We start from the raw sequence: 14,594 nt of genomic DNA, 5'->3' as shown, positions 1-14,594 counted from the left end.
AAAACCATTTTTGCTAGAGAAAAAACACATTCGTAAAGATGGAATTTGAGACTGCACTAGGTGGGGACACTTGTAAAAAAATTCATTTCCCAGCGCCAACCACATTACACTTTGAATGCTAAAAAAGATAACTTTTTAAAAATAACTGTGTTGGCTACTTTGGGAGTGTATGCATTTGCTGATTCTTAGTGCATGTTGTTCCTTTCTTATTTTCTTTCTCAGGAGAGTTGTATTGTTCTTTGCCCAACCCTAGGAATGTCCGTTTTGAATCTGTAAATATGAAGAATGTCCTTCACTGGTCAGCACCAGAAGGAACAGGTGATGGAGTATTCTACAAGGTGAAATATGCAGTGTAAGTTGACTTGTTTATTTTATCTCCCACTGACTTTTATTTTAGCATTTTAAATAATGATTTAAAAAGAAAACCCAGCTTCATGGAAAGTATTGCTGATTTAAAGAAAGAACTAAAGTGTGAGCTAGACTTAAGCAGTGTGGTTTTTTAATTTCTGCTTCTGGCACTGTTTACTTCACACTAAGTTAAAAAATGTACAAGGATATTCTTCCTACAAAAGAAGTGTAGGAAGCAACATTCGAATACTATGGAAGCTTTCAGAGGCATTCCTCCTAAAATGAGAGAGGATGAAGAATAACTGCTGTGGACTGGTATCTGTCTGCATACATCCTCTGTACATACTTAAATGGATATGGAGATGTATGATTCAATCGATATTAATAATACCCAATGTGTCATTGCTCTTTCCTGACAGACCCACTCCCCCAGATTTATTCTGATCCAGCAAGCCTCTCTAGGAGAAAATCCACTGATGTTACCAAGCATTGTACAAAAACAAGCATTGTGGTTGGAATCAGGCCCTTACATTGTCAAGGTCTGCACCTTAGTATCAAGGGTATCAAGGAATTTGCATGAGAACCAGACTCCATTTCCTTTATTCCCACTGAAAGAGCACTGTGTCATTCTGAAGGCCAGTGACAGAAGTTTGGCTTCTAAATATGTGTAGCACCATTGTCACAGATTATGTAATGCTCCCAGTCTTTAACATTTACACTTCCCTCAATCTAGGAGCATTTTTGGAACACTAAAAGGAATGTCGGTCTCTAGACGTTTCCTGTAACTTAAGAGTGCTCAGCAGTTACAGAGTGAACAATAATTATTGTCATGGTTTAGGAATGGTGTTCTCCAATTCAGAAGTTTGTAGGAGGAGAGAATATAAGAAAATAAAGATAGTGTAGAAAGTAATCTTACCCCTTAGGAGTTGCAGCTGGGCCAATTATCAGAGATTAGGAACAGGCCTGACTTTAACAGGCCACAGCTGTAACCAGTGAGAAGAAGAGTGCTATAAAAGAGGGGGGTGGCTGGGTGAGAAGGGAACTGGGGTTAGTTGGCTGCTTTGTGAAGAAGAAAGAGTCAGTGCTCTGAGGAGATACCCACAAGAAATACCAAGAAGATAAGAAACTTCTGTGTTAGGAGACAACAGTATGGACAAGATGACAACAGAAGTTCTGGAAAAAAACCTATGGTGCCACTTGCTTCACCTCCAGCTGGAAGCACAAAAGGCAAAGATCACGCATGGAGATAAGAACCATTTACTGGAAACAGCAATAAGACAATGAGCAGTGACAGCAGCAATATTAATGATAAAAATGTATAAAAGAGAGAGTGCAGAGCTCAACCTGTGCCACCTAAACACCTGTCCTCTGGTCAGGACCAGTTTTATCAACACTGCTCCATCTGCCATGCTTCCTGCATGGGAAAGGGACGCCTTTCTTCCTGGAATAGAGAGAGAGTCCTTCTCCTGTGCCCCTAGCATTGATAAAAGATGGCATCTAATAGCATTAGGGTTTTGGCCATGCCCATGGAGCTCCAGGCTCCACTCCCTCATGGTTACTGCAAGAAATCAACCAAGACTTGTACAGGAGGTAAAATGTTCAGAGAGAACTGGCTGCACTGGCTCTGAAGGGCCAGCTGGTCCATGAGGAGTCTGTCGCCAGAGGTATGGCCATCTCCATCTTTCACTGAGCACAAAAACACTCAGGTGCCTCTGTCTATCCAGGAGAGTAAGGCCTTGAGATAGGAAAATGCTGGTGAGCGATCTGGCAGAAGCTGCCACATGCCCTTACTAATTAGCAGCCAGAGGGGGCATTCTTAATGTGAATTTAAGGAGCAGGGATGTCTGAGCAAATCCAAACAGGAATTTTCCAAGGAAATCTTGGTTTGTTCTACCAGTGTACAAGAGCTGGTCAGCACCAAGGCATTGTTGGTAACAGATATATGGCCTTTTTTCAACAAGTAGGGTTTTGAAATTCATTGTGTTCCAGTTGTGTCTTTTTGTTAAACTAGAAAATGAAGGGTCAGGCAGGAATGAGTAGTCTCCTGTCATTCATCTTGGAAACCCTGATCATCATCTGTGTCTATACTTGAGGATGTGTCACTGACCATTCTGACTGGACTCTTTGTTTACATATAAATAATTATCCATATAACTAATTACTGTGTGTTTAGAATTTATGCTAAATCTGTACAGACTGATGTTGAGAGATATCTGGTCTGCACAGGCAAACTTTGACTTAGGTTGGTGTCACTAACATCCCAGTTAGTTTCATCTGGCTTCTTCTGGATAAGGCCTATTCTAATTTATTTTTCATTAAAAACTTGTGGAAGTCTTGCTCTTCATCTCAGCTGAAGCTGGGATTCCTTGAAATTTCAGATTTCTGCTAAATACAGAAACTGCTTTATCAGCCATATTAAAACAGAGAAAATTATATTATGAGGTGACTAATATATTGGAAATAGCCTTTGTACAGCTTCTTTCTCTTTCTTTTCAATATAGATACGGTGTTGGAAAATGGATTAGAAAGCCAGAATGCAAAAATATAAACAGAACATGGTGTGACCTCTCCAATGAGACCTCTGACTACGAAGAGCAATACTATGCAAGTGTCAAAGCATTCCTAAATGGGGCATGCTCTGACTGGATGGAGACCACACGATTCAACCCTCTAACAGACAGTAAGGAGAGCTAAGCACACAGCCTTGATTAACAATGTGTGCTCACACTGCATGGGCCTTCACAGTGTATAATATTTTAATTTCAGCGTGAAGTTACATCTTTTTTCAGTTGTTTCACATTTATTCTTATATTCTGCTTTTGACAGAAGTAATTGAAATAATAAAATCAGAATTTGGAGATATATATATAGAGTCTGGTATATACTGAATTCTTTTTAATGGTATGGTAAAGCCTTACTCAAGGCAAATAAAATCTATGGCACATTCGCAGTATAAATGACTCTGATTTTGAAAAGGCTTTATCAAACCAATCAGCAAGCATATTCTAGAGCCCAATATTTCTTATCTATGCCAGATAATCTAAGAATATACTGGTAATTCAGCCTGTTTTAGCAAATTGAGTTTCAAGGTTGTTTATCCTGTAAAGTCACAGGAATTCCTTGGCAAAATTCCAAGTCAACGTTCACTTTCTTACTGTAAAAATCCTCTTAGTTATCTAAACAAATATTTTTCTACCCATATAAATAAAATTTTCAATTCTCTACTTAGACTCCCCCAGTCATTGCAGTAATGTAATATGATTGATTTGATGAAACTTGTCAAACCAGTGTGCCTCTGCTGAATTTGACTGCTTTTTGTACATGTTCATTTTTCCAGCTAAAATAGATCCACCCATGGTAAGTGTATCTTCTACTGACAGATCTATCTCAATCGTTTTGACTGCTCCTGAGAAGTGGAAGAGAAGTCCAGAGGAAGAATCCATATCTCTGCTTCAGGTGTATCCTGGCCTACAGTACAATGTTTCTGTCCTCAACAAAAAAACAAAGAAGCGGGTAAGCTTTGACAAGGCTGTGGAACTGCTGCAGTTCAATCTCTGCTCTGTGCTTCTTGAAATGCCAAGATTAGCAAACCTGTAGTAGACAAATGTGGTTTGGTTGGTTGTGTTTGTTTGTTTGGCTGGTTTGTTGACATTATTTTCACAAAGGTGCAGGAAATATAGCAATAACTTTACTTTGGACTCCAAGGTTTACATAAATTCTGTTACCCTAAGGCTCCTGGCTTTTCCAGAACATCCCAATTTTAAATACTTTGTGGAACCATACCATGTGCCTGTCATGGATGTGTGTGTGAGAACAGGGCTGGAGTGATGCAACATCACCACAGGAATGTGAGCCAGTAGTGGCCAATATGCATGCTTCATGCATATGAAGCATGAAATTGTTCAGTGGTGGTACAAGAATCTTTGATGGGAAGAGAAAATAATCAGAGAGGATGTGACTTAACAAGTAACTTTGATGTTGATTGCATTTGTAGGAAAAGGATGCAGCTGGCAGCTCTTAGAGTACCAACCTTTCTAGAAAATGTGCATGCTCATGACCTTTCTGTAGCTCAGGAGTTAAAGGGAGGAAAATATTTTTAATGTCTTCCAGTGGTTCTTCTCCATCAGCAACAACACCTTGGTTGTGCCGTGGTTAGAACCTGGAACAGCTTATTGTGTCAGTGCACAGATACATGTACCCACACCAGTTTTGGACAGTGGCTATTCCAAAGAACATTGCATTACAACACTGAAAGGTATGTATGAGGTGGCAAATAAAAAAAAAAAAGGAAGATGCAAGCTAGAAAAACCATGATGATTGAATTTGTGAGTTTTTTAGGTATCCATTTTGAGAGTGATAATTAGCATAGTTTTTCCCTTCTCTGTGCACTTGTACCAATGAAAGCTTTGCCTCTAATAAAGCATAGCTGGGACTGACTGGAAGGTACATCAGTGCCTCTGAAGAAAATTACCTGCATTCTTTGAGTTTTAGTGCATAGAGAATATTTTTTCTCCTTGAATGCTGTTTGGGGGTAGCAGAGCTGGGTCATTCTGAAGTTATCAACAGGAGAACCTAAGGGAGATGTTATTACTTCTTTATAGAATTTAATTTATCATTTAGACAATAATAATAATTGTCCTGTAACTCAAATATATATTTTTTCATTTCCTGCAAATTCCTTGTTTATCTAAAATATTTGCATTTTGTATCCAACATGCAATGGGGTGAATGCTCACATTACTGTCCACATACCTTAACAAGTTGTTTGTTACAATGAAAACTTTTGTTTTATTAACAGATAAAACAGAAGATGAGACTATAACAATCGCATTTGGATATGTTATGCCTACCATGCTGGCTCTCCTTTTTACTTCTGTGGCATGCTATTGGGTGCACAAGTATATTCACATCCACAAACAAAAACATCCAACAAACCTGGTGAGTGTCTTTTGTTGCAGGAGGTCACTGCCAACTTGGAACTCCAGCAGAGCTGTGTGTTTTCCAGGGGTCCAAACAGGCTTGGTGGAACCTGTGGGTAGCTCCAAATAAAAGCTGTAGTTGCCTCTAAGATCAAGAGAGGAAAGCCACATCAAGGGTTATTACGTGCTAGAAAAACAGAGTAATAGCTCAAGTTTGCAATGATCAGAACAGAGCCATTGGTTTTGGAAGAGCCATTGCCTTAAGCAGTGACTTAAGGCACTAGGTCTGTCAGGGTGTCAGAACTCTGTAAATTTATCTAAGATGAAGCACTGTGTAAAGTCAGTTGGACAAAAGTTATTAATTTCTTGAATTCAGAAACAGGAAGGGAAGACAATTAAACAGTACAGAAACAGCATGACGTTTTCTTGGACTATTACTGGGTATTACCAGATTTTTCCATTTAATTGTGATTGTGAAGGATTTAACACATGTGCATCATACAGAAAATTTAACCTGGATTTCTAGAATACTTTAAAATACTGTACCATCTCTTAACGCCCAAAAATGTATAAACACATTCTGTTATTTAGACAGCTCAAATACACTTTTTGCAAAAAAAAGTTCTCAGATTTCTTAGTGCTGCAAAATTTGTTGATTTTTAGATAGAATACTTGAAGTCTATGAAATGTTACTGGTTTCCAGCTCGTGATCTCAATAGAACTTTCTCACAGGTGTCTTTAAGCAAGTTTCTCAACCATAAACATGCAATCATAATAATGAATGCAGACTTCAGTGTTAATCCAATCTGCGTGACACCGTGGGATGGGAGATACAAAGGAGTTGGTTTCAACATGCTGATCTTGCTGAGGAAGATTAGAGAAGTGCAGAGGTGACAGGAGAAATCGTCACAGAGGGACTGTGAATGCAGAAGGGCTCAGAAGGATGGAGCAGCCACTGCTGCTGTGTGTTCAGATGTGCACAGAAATACCTCCTGCACTTGAGGGGACACTGGTTGGATTACAGGACCATGGAATCAGAGTGGTTTGGGTTTGTAAGGACCTTCAAAGGTATCTAGTTCAACCACTCTGACATGGGCAAGGACATCTGCCCCTAGATCAGGTTGCTTAAAGCTCCATCCAACCTGCCTTTGAGCACTTGCCCTTATGGGGCCTCCACAGCTTCTTGGGAAGCATATTCCAATGCCTCACCACACTCACAGTAAAGAATTTATTCTTTATATTCAGTCTAAATGAACCTCTTTCATTTTAAAACTATTGTCCCTTGTCACTACAGGCCCTTGTAAAAAGTCTGTTTCTGTCTTGTTCTTTATGTTTTGTTCCTGGGATGCAGGTCATGGTATGGGGAGATAGCTTGGTCTCTTTAAAGTCAAAGGGCATGAAGGGCTACTTAGTGAAAAATTCCCAATCAGTAGCAGACTAAAATCCTAACTCCGGGAGTCTTTTCTCTAATAAAAATGTCATTTGAATTTGGGATTATTTTTATGTTCATTGTACTTTTTAATGACCATCATGGAGCTTCAATTTGATTTCTCCACCCCTGGATTCAGTCAATGTTAAGGTAACAAATGAATATAACCCTGGTATTTTAATGATGCTCTCTGGCTTTCCCAACATACAGACTGTTCCACATGGGCACCCTGCTTGGCTGGGGGGACATAGAATAAACTGTTTGTTTGGTCCAGCATTTCTGACCTGTGTGACTTTTCAGATGTACCTACTTGGTACATCAGTTAGTGGTCTTAGTCTTCCATTTAAGCTTGAAAGCACTGAAATGCACCTTCTGGTTGTTTTTGTATTCACTCCACCAATGCCCACACAATGCTGATTCCTGTCAAAAATTTTACTCGTTTCAAAAAAATCCCTACAGTTTAATTTGATGATTTTGCACAGATTCATAAAAGCAGCATGTGGTAGACTACACAGTACAGGCTCTGTACACTGTGCTTCAGCCTGATGTGTAGCTCCCTCTCTGAAAGAAAACCTGCTATTATTTTATTCTCTGTAAGTTATACACGAACATGTTACCTGACGCTGCTTATGGGAACTGGTTGTTACTACATTTTCTCTTCACTGGTTAAAAGGAGTGGAATGGATTCAGTAATCCTTGTTCCAAGGACAAAGACTGATGTTTTCTCTGAAGTCATGAGAGTTTATGCTGGTTTGGAAACAAAACCTGTATTTGACAGAATTGTTCCAACCATTATTTTGACATCAGGGAGAGGGGGAAAGAGATATTAAAACTGATTATAGTATAATTTTACATTAAATAGAATAAAAAAGGAGAGCATATCGACACTCTTAAATGTTTCTATGATGAACTTTCTTCTTCCCTAAGTTGAAATAACCTCCTAATAAGGTCTAACCTAGCATTATATTTTAAAACTGTAAGGTAGTATAAGAAGTATCAACATTTTTTTTTATTGAACTTCCCTCAATATATTTCTTACTTTGCAGGTGTGGCAGTACACTGACAAATGCAAGGAGTGGGTTTTCATACCAAGTGAAAAAATGGTGCTCAACCTTATCACTGTTGATGGGGATGACTGTGAGGAATCCAGACATCTCTCAGAAAGGAAAAGTCCCCATTATAACACTGCTTACAATGACACTGAAGGGAGGGATTTGCCTTCGGAACAGGTGCTGAAAGCAAAATATTTGCTTGATTTTTCATGTGAAGAGATTTCACTCAAAGAGGATGCTTTAGTGGAAGGGAACCAAACTGGAAACTGGGTATCTCATGGTCGGTCTGGAACACAGAATACTTGGAGAGATAAAAATGCAGAGGTTGTGGAGTATGAGCATGATGTAAGGACTGAAGATTTCAGTCCTGGTCAGAACCTAGAAGGGATATTTTCTGCCCCTGGGGGGCTACAGGGTGAGCCGCAGGTTGCTTTGGGGGACTTGGTTGATATGGGAACAGGACAGCCCTATTCCCCCCAGCTAGAGGTACGGGTGGCACACCTTTGTTTGGGACAGAAAACAGAGGAACTTGATTTGAAGGTGGTTGATGCAGCAGATGAATTGCCAAGTGAGACCCATATCAACTTCATGGACCTGGATACTGAGAAGTCTGGGCAGGCATCTTATCATCATCTGGAAAAAACCACACAGGGCCTCACAGAGAAAGAAGGTATGCAGACCATATTGGTTGATTGGGATCCTGACAGTGGAAGACTGTATATTCCTACTTTGTCCAGTGTTGAAAATCAGATGTGTGAAGGACTATTCAAGTATGATGATCCCAACAAAGATGGAATTTTGCTCAGACTCTATAACAAAGGGGTATCTGGTGAATCACCTGAGGATCAAGAAATGTATCTCCTGCAGTTCAAGGAACAGTGGGGACTTCATGTAGAAATGGAAGACTGAAAGTAATTTTCCAAGATAGTCAAAAGTGCAACATCTTGTTTATTTTGCTAAAGAGAGTGATAGACTCAGGGGAACAGGAATGTCTTAATGTTTTGAAGTTTTTGGAACCATCACAGTTTAACAATTTATTCATTAAATGTTATTTATAACAGTCTCCAGATGTGATATAAATGATTATGACATTAATCATATACCTCTTGTGTAAAATATGATTGTTGTGAGGTTATACTCTTTTTTAATAATAAATAAAAAGAAGAAATATTTTAAAATAAATATTTTTACAGAGAATGTTCCCACCTTACAATTCCTGTGAAAACGAATTACCGGCACTTGAAAGCAGTTACTTTTGGGGGAAAATTACAACCAAACAAACAAAAAAAGGGAAAATATGTAGGGCAAAGGGGTTCAGTGAAATGCCTGTAATCATGCTGGCTGGACCATGTCTCACCCAGCCTTAGGCAGAGGCAGCTGAGCACCCGTCTGGCTCGTGCCCTGCAAGTGTCTGCTCCTCTGCGTGGCAGGAGCAGCTCGGGTGTCGGCGATGGAGAGAGACGAGGAGCCTGACTTGGTGATCAGAATCTGATTTTATTGTGGGTCACAAACACTTATATACTATTGCAGGGAGACTAGTAATGTGTACTGCAATGATTAGGTTAAAATCACATAAACAAACTTTTGCATATAACAGCATCTCTTGCTTGCAGAGTTTAATGGGATTTTCTTTTCCTGGTAAACACGTTTGATTTAATCTTCTTGCAATCCAGGTCTAATTTTCAAAGTTCTGTTTGCTTTTGCCAAGGCATCCTGTTATCAAATCTCTTATGTTAACCAGGTCCAAAGTCCATCATCTGTCTTGTGTCCCCCAACATTCCAACCCTTGGAGGGAGAGGTCTGCCCCAGACACACCATTGCTTCAGCCTCTCCACACTGCTGGGCCACACCAACTGAGTGCTCCTGAGGGCTTCCTTTCATTGCCTGCTGTCCTCATCAGCACTCCTGATGAGTGTTCACTTTTTCTTCATGTCATGTGGTATTTAGGATAGGAAAATTACAGGGCTATCTAGAAATTACCTACTAGGGCAGTTGGCATTTTCCTTTTCAAAACTTGCCACTTGTTCACTTACTGAATCTTTTTTTTCCCCTCCCAGTACACCAAAAGACCTCATGGTAATTATTTGTTTGGTTTTTAACAGGATAAGCAAAAAGCAAAAAAATTATGTACACTTCCAAACTAGTACATGGTTAGGTGTTTTTTTAAAGAAAGACCTTTACCTAAATGTTTTTTTCTGAGCTGCTGTTGTTTCATCACCTTAGCATTCTCTGTGACTGTTCATTCTCAGAATTTTTCAATTGTAGTCATAGACTTTAAAACCAGAAATTGCATTAAAATATTTCTAATTTTTTGAATTTCAGCATGACAATATGCTGATGACGCCTTATCAGGAGGTAAAAAATTGTCCTCAGCTGATTTTATAATAAAAGTATAGATCATGCAGCAGTGTTACACCTAGCTTACATAAACACCTTTGTTCATCAGGAGGATTACAGAGGAGAGTTATAGCTTAGTGTAAAAGAAGAAAATAGATGAGAGATGTGAAATTTTTTTTGCTCCCAAAAAAATCAGTCATCCAAAAATCTTTCTCAGTATTTCCTAAAGATTTCTAAACTAACCTCTTTGTGCATGATCTTGTCATTTTCTTTTGCAGTGTGGGGCCTCTAATTCATGGGCAGGAAGCAATTACTTGCTCTTTACCAGTAGCCCATTGAATTTTACCCAATTACTACTGCCCTAAGACAAATCACCTGTGTTCAGTGTATAGACATCATGTCCATATGTATGGACAGATAAGGATGGTTCAGCTCTGCAAATATTTTGGTGTAGGCGAACCAACATTCCTTGAAGAGGAAGGTATCCCTTGTTTTGGGTGTGTTTTCCCCTGGCCTTATTTGCCAGCTGCTGTGTCTGCTGCTGCTTTTTCTGCTAGGTGAGCAAGCCTTGCAACAGCAGAACTACTTGTAAGGATATTTAACCTACCATAATCAAGTAATTGCTTATTAAAATTTGAAAACTTGGTTACTTATCCATTAATTTTTTTTGTGGTTGTAATCTTTCAGTGCATCTTATCCTGTTTTGTTTTGGCTTTTTGTTTTTTATTGGTTTGTTGGGTGTTGTTTGGTTGGTTGGGGAAATTTTTTTTTGTATTTTTTTTTACTTTTCAGTAACAATTAGGTTGTATAACATTTATTTGCTCTAGTACTTGAAAAGGCACCACCTTCCTAGTTAACAGTACTTGTGATTAAAATACAATATGCCGAGATTCTTGCAATAGTTTTCATGATAAAATTATGCTTAGGAATAGTGGTTAATTATTGCACTAAAATATTTGTGATAGAAGTTTGCAGCACTTTCAGTGTTGCTTCCTTTTGATGCGAATTTGCATTAAATTCAGAACTGACACTAGATTATGCAAACAAGTCCTTCATATTTATAAGATACACTTTGAAAGTGTTCTCAGAATGATCACAGCAAAAAAATGGCACTGGTGGAAAAGATGTTAATGAAGATAAGAACTTTCTTTTATATGCAAAAGAATTTTTCAAGTTAGCTAGTCAAGTTCTGGAATTGATGAAGCAGACATAATAGTGCATATTTCCATCTGTATAGTACCAGTAAATTGTTGATGCCTTTTTAATATCCTCAAAGTTACACATATTTTTACTTAAAATCTTCTAATTATGTTAATCAAATGAAGCTGATCAGACATGGTACTTTCAGCAAAGCAGTCAGCAAGGAGCAAAATGCTGCCATGTAGATTTATAAAATAGTAGAGGGAAGAGCAAAGCAGTAAGAGAGCTGACATGTTCCTACTCTTATTGCACTTTATTAAACTTAGCTCAGCCACATTTAGTAGAATTAATGCAGCCAAAAGCAAAATCATAATCTAGAATCATACACCAAGACTTCAGATTACACTGAAACACGGGATTACCTGGAGCTGGGAAATCAGCAATTTTGAAAATTTTATGGGAGAGGAATAGAATGAGGAAGCTGTTTGTTGAGGACAAAAAGATGTATATTTCTTGGTTGTGATGGCAATAAAACCAGACCTTTAGCTGTGTTTACAAGCCTGATGTGACTACTACTGGAAAAAGTGTCTCTGGTTTACAATATAAGTCATGAAGATCAAAGGCAAAAGCTAGTCTAAAAGGCCAAAGCAATGCACTTCAGAGGTTGAAAAACAGGAAGCCTAGCTATCAGAGTGAGATCTAATGGTGATGAAACTGATAGCTAGGTGTGGGCACGCACAGTTTTGGAAAAGTAGCTATAATTGTAAGTATGGTTTTGCTGCCTACTGCTTAGGCAGAGTGACAGCGGGGTTGAAGGAGAGACTGAAACAGAGCTGAGTGCAAGATACCTGTGATCTGACACACAGCAGCCCTGGAGAGGCTGCTGCAGAATGAGAATGACGAGATGGACAAGTCCAAATGCATGAGGGAAACGTGCAGTATGATGCCATGTCTGGCGGGGTGAGCACTGCAGCCAAAGTGCCCACACAGGGGGCATGAGGTGAGCCGGGGGGGGGATCCATGACAACTCCCCGGTACAGGATGCAAGATCACCAGCTACATGAAGGATAAGGAAATTATCAAGAGGGCTCCAGAGACCCTCCAGAGGGGGTTCCAGGGGTCTGGAAAGAATAGTTAACACTATTACCTAGCACAGCTCTTCCTATGGATGGTAGGGAAGGTCCAGCAAAGGCCCTGAGGAATATTATCTGGGTCTAGAAATTGCACAATATGAAAACACCCTGAACAAAGAAATACTTCAAATTACATAATTAACACATACACCGAAACATGTTCAATTTTTGATGATTTCAAGTTAAATTTTAAGTTGTGCTTTAGGTCTTCTGTAAAACAGAGCAAATTCCTGAATTTGGGACTAACAAAATCTATCAAAGCATATCAAAACAAAAATAAGTCTTTACTTCCATATGGTCTAACCTGCAAACCAGCTTAATCAGACAGAATGATTGGGATGTGAAACAAGTGAAATTTAAAACAGAAGAGCACTGTGGTCTGAATATTTTAAAATATGGACAATTGACTGTTTACCAAGGCCTGTGAAAATTCTCTAATGCCTGTAGGTCTTTCAAACAAGTTTGTTGTTCTTCAATAATGCTAAAAATGGGTGACATTTCTTGCCTGGAATATGCTAAGTATAGAAAGATATTCATATGTTGTAAAGTCTTAAAAATTGATTAATATCTTTTTTTCCTCTTTAAATAAGAAATGTTTTCTCATCTCTACGATGAAGATAAAAAAACCCCCAAGTACTCCAAGCATCGTGGTTTTGAACAGTTAAAGCTTTGATGTCTGATGTGATTCATTCTTGCAAACTCAAAGATTTAAACCTTTTCATCCATTTGACATTGTCCATACAAAATACCAAAGCTCTCCTTAAAAGGAAGACACAGCAGCATGTCAAGATTTTTCTGCCTTGGTTTTGCATGTAGGTTTCAAGCTTGATCAGCCCAGGGGCACATAGCAGTAAGTGTAGGAAGTCATTTTCATGTTTAGTGCTGCCTCTTAGAAACCATCAAAACTTTGTTAGTTTTATTTTTCTTTCTCTGGTAATAAAGAAAAAAAAAAGGAACAATCAGTTCTTCTGTTTTCTAATACCTCCAGAATCAGTTTAGCAAAGACAGATTTTTCTGGCCTAAGTTAGGTTTTAAGAAGAGGACTTGCTCCTTAGCATCACAGAGCTATGAAAACCTCAGTAGCTGTGGGAAGACACACATTGCAGTAGTGCTGCTTCAGCTCTCAGTTTTTGCCTCTGTTTGGCTGTAGGAGCAATATCCTGCATTACAATATTTTCTAGTCCCACTGTCCTTGCTCTGAAGGCCTCTTGTTTGCCACTGCTCTTTGCAACCCTATAAGGTCTCTGCAGGCTTAGAAACCTGGAGAAGGAGAATTGCCCTAATTCTGTATTACTGCAAGGTGACCTCCTAGACCTTTCACACCTTACTTGTTACCTTGTCAAAGTTACAAGGAGTTATTCATCCAAGTAGAAATCCAGCATTGCTGCTCACCTCTGGCAGCAGCAGCAGCAAATGCTGTCTGCTAGCACCCAAAATTGCTGCAGTGATTCCCATGGCACCAGAACATTCTCATTTCACAGTAACTCACCCAGACAATGGCTTTAGCAGCAGCAGCCTGTGCTATAAACACACATCATCAGCTCTGCCATCCAAAAACTGCCATTAAGAAACAACATATTCCAGGTGTCCAAAGTAAGTCAGCAAGCAATGTGGCCCAGTAGCAGGGCAGCAGATTGCTTTGGTTTTCTTAATTCTCATCATCATGTCATTGAGGGTGAAGCAAAATGTTCAGCAAGACCTCCTGCTGAAAACAGCAGGAAAATACTGAAAAATACCTGGACCCTTCCATTGTGACAGAAAGAGATCAAAATATTTAAGCACGTTCAGCACTCCTGTGTATCATTTGTATACTTTCATTTTGCCTTGGTTTTTATTTCAAGCCCTTCAAGCATTTTATAGTAATTAAAGATAAAGGAAGGGAAGTTGCTCTTCCAGTTTTACAGACGGGGTAACTGATACATGGAAACGCTAAAATGGATTGAGAACCATCATCCAGTGAGTGTGGGATGCAGGGCAGGAGATGACCAAACACAGATGACACCACTCTAGTAACTGCTGAAGTCATGGTTCACCTCAGCAATATATCCCCACAGTGAAGGTTACTCCAAGCTGCTAGATGTTCAAGGCTAGACACACCTCCAGCTTGGTTTAAATTAAAAATATTAAATTTTAAGGTGAAAGTGTAGTATGTGAACCAGCTGCAGAGTCCAGACCAACAAGAAGAACAGAAGTCTGACAAACCCAGACTTCAGGGCAAAGCCGACCAAAAGGATCT

General features: G+C 39.1%; 1 protein-coding gene across 1 annotated transcript; it reads left to right on the top strand.

Moving 5' to 3' along the window:
• The first annotated feature begins 263 nt into the window (after positions 1-263).
• Positions 264-8,657, top strand: IL20RA (interleukin 20 receptor subunit alpha). Its single transcript, XM_058021342.1, has 6 exons — positions 264-352; positions 2,850-3,028; positions 3,686-3,861; positions 4,459-4,603; positions 5,147-5,286; positions 7,743-8,657. Exons 1-6 carry the CDS (start codon positions 279-281, stop codon positions 8,655-8,657), a joined length of 1,629 nt encoding a protein of 542 aa, XP_057877325.1. The 5' UTR covers positions 264-278.
• Positions 8,658-14,594: the final 5,937 nt, after the last annotated feature.

This window comes from Melospiza georgiana, chromosome 3, assembly GCF_028018845.1.
Source record: "Melospiza georgiana isolate bMelGeo1 chromosome 3, bMelGeo1.pri, whole genome shotgun sequence".
Classification (NCBI taxonomy): domain Eukaryota; kingdom Metazoa; phylum Chordata; class Aves; order Passeriformes; family Passerellidae; genus Melospiza; species Melospiza georgiana.
The sequence above is the reverse complement of the archived record's forward strand: the minus strand, read 5'-3'. Positions and strand labels throughout refer to the sequence as shown.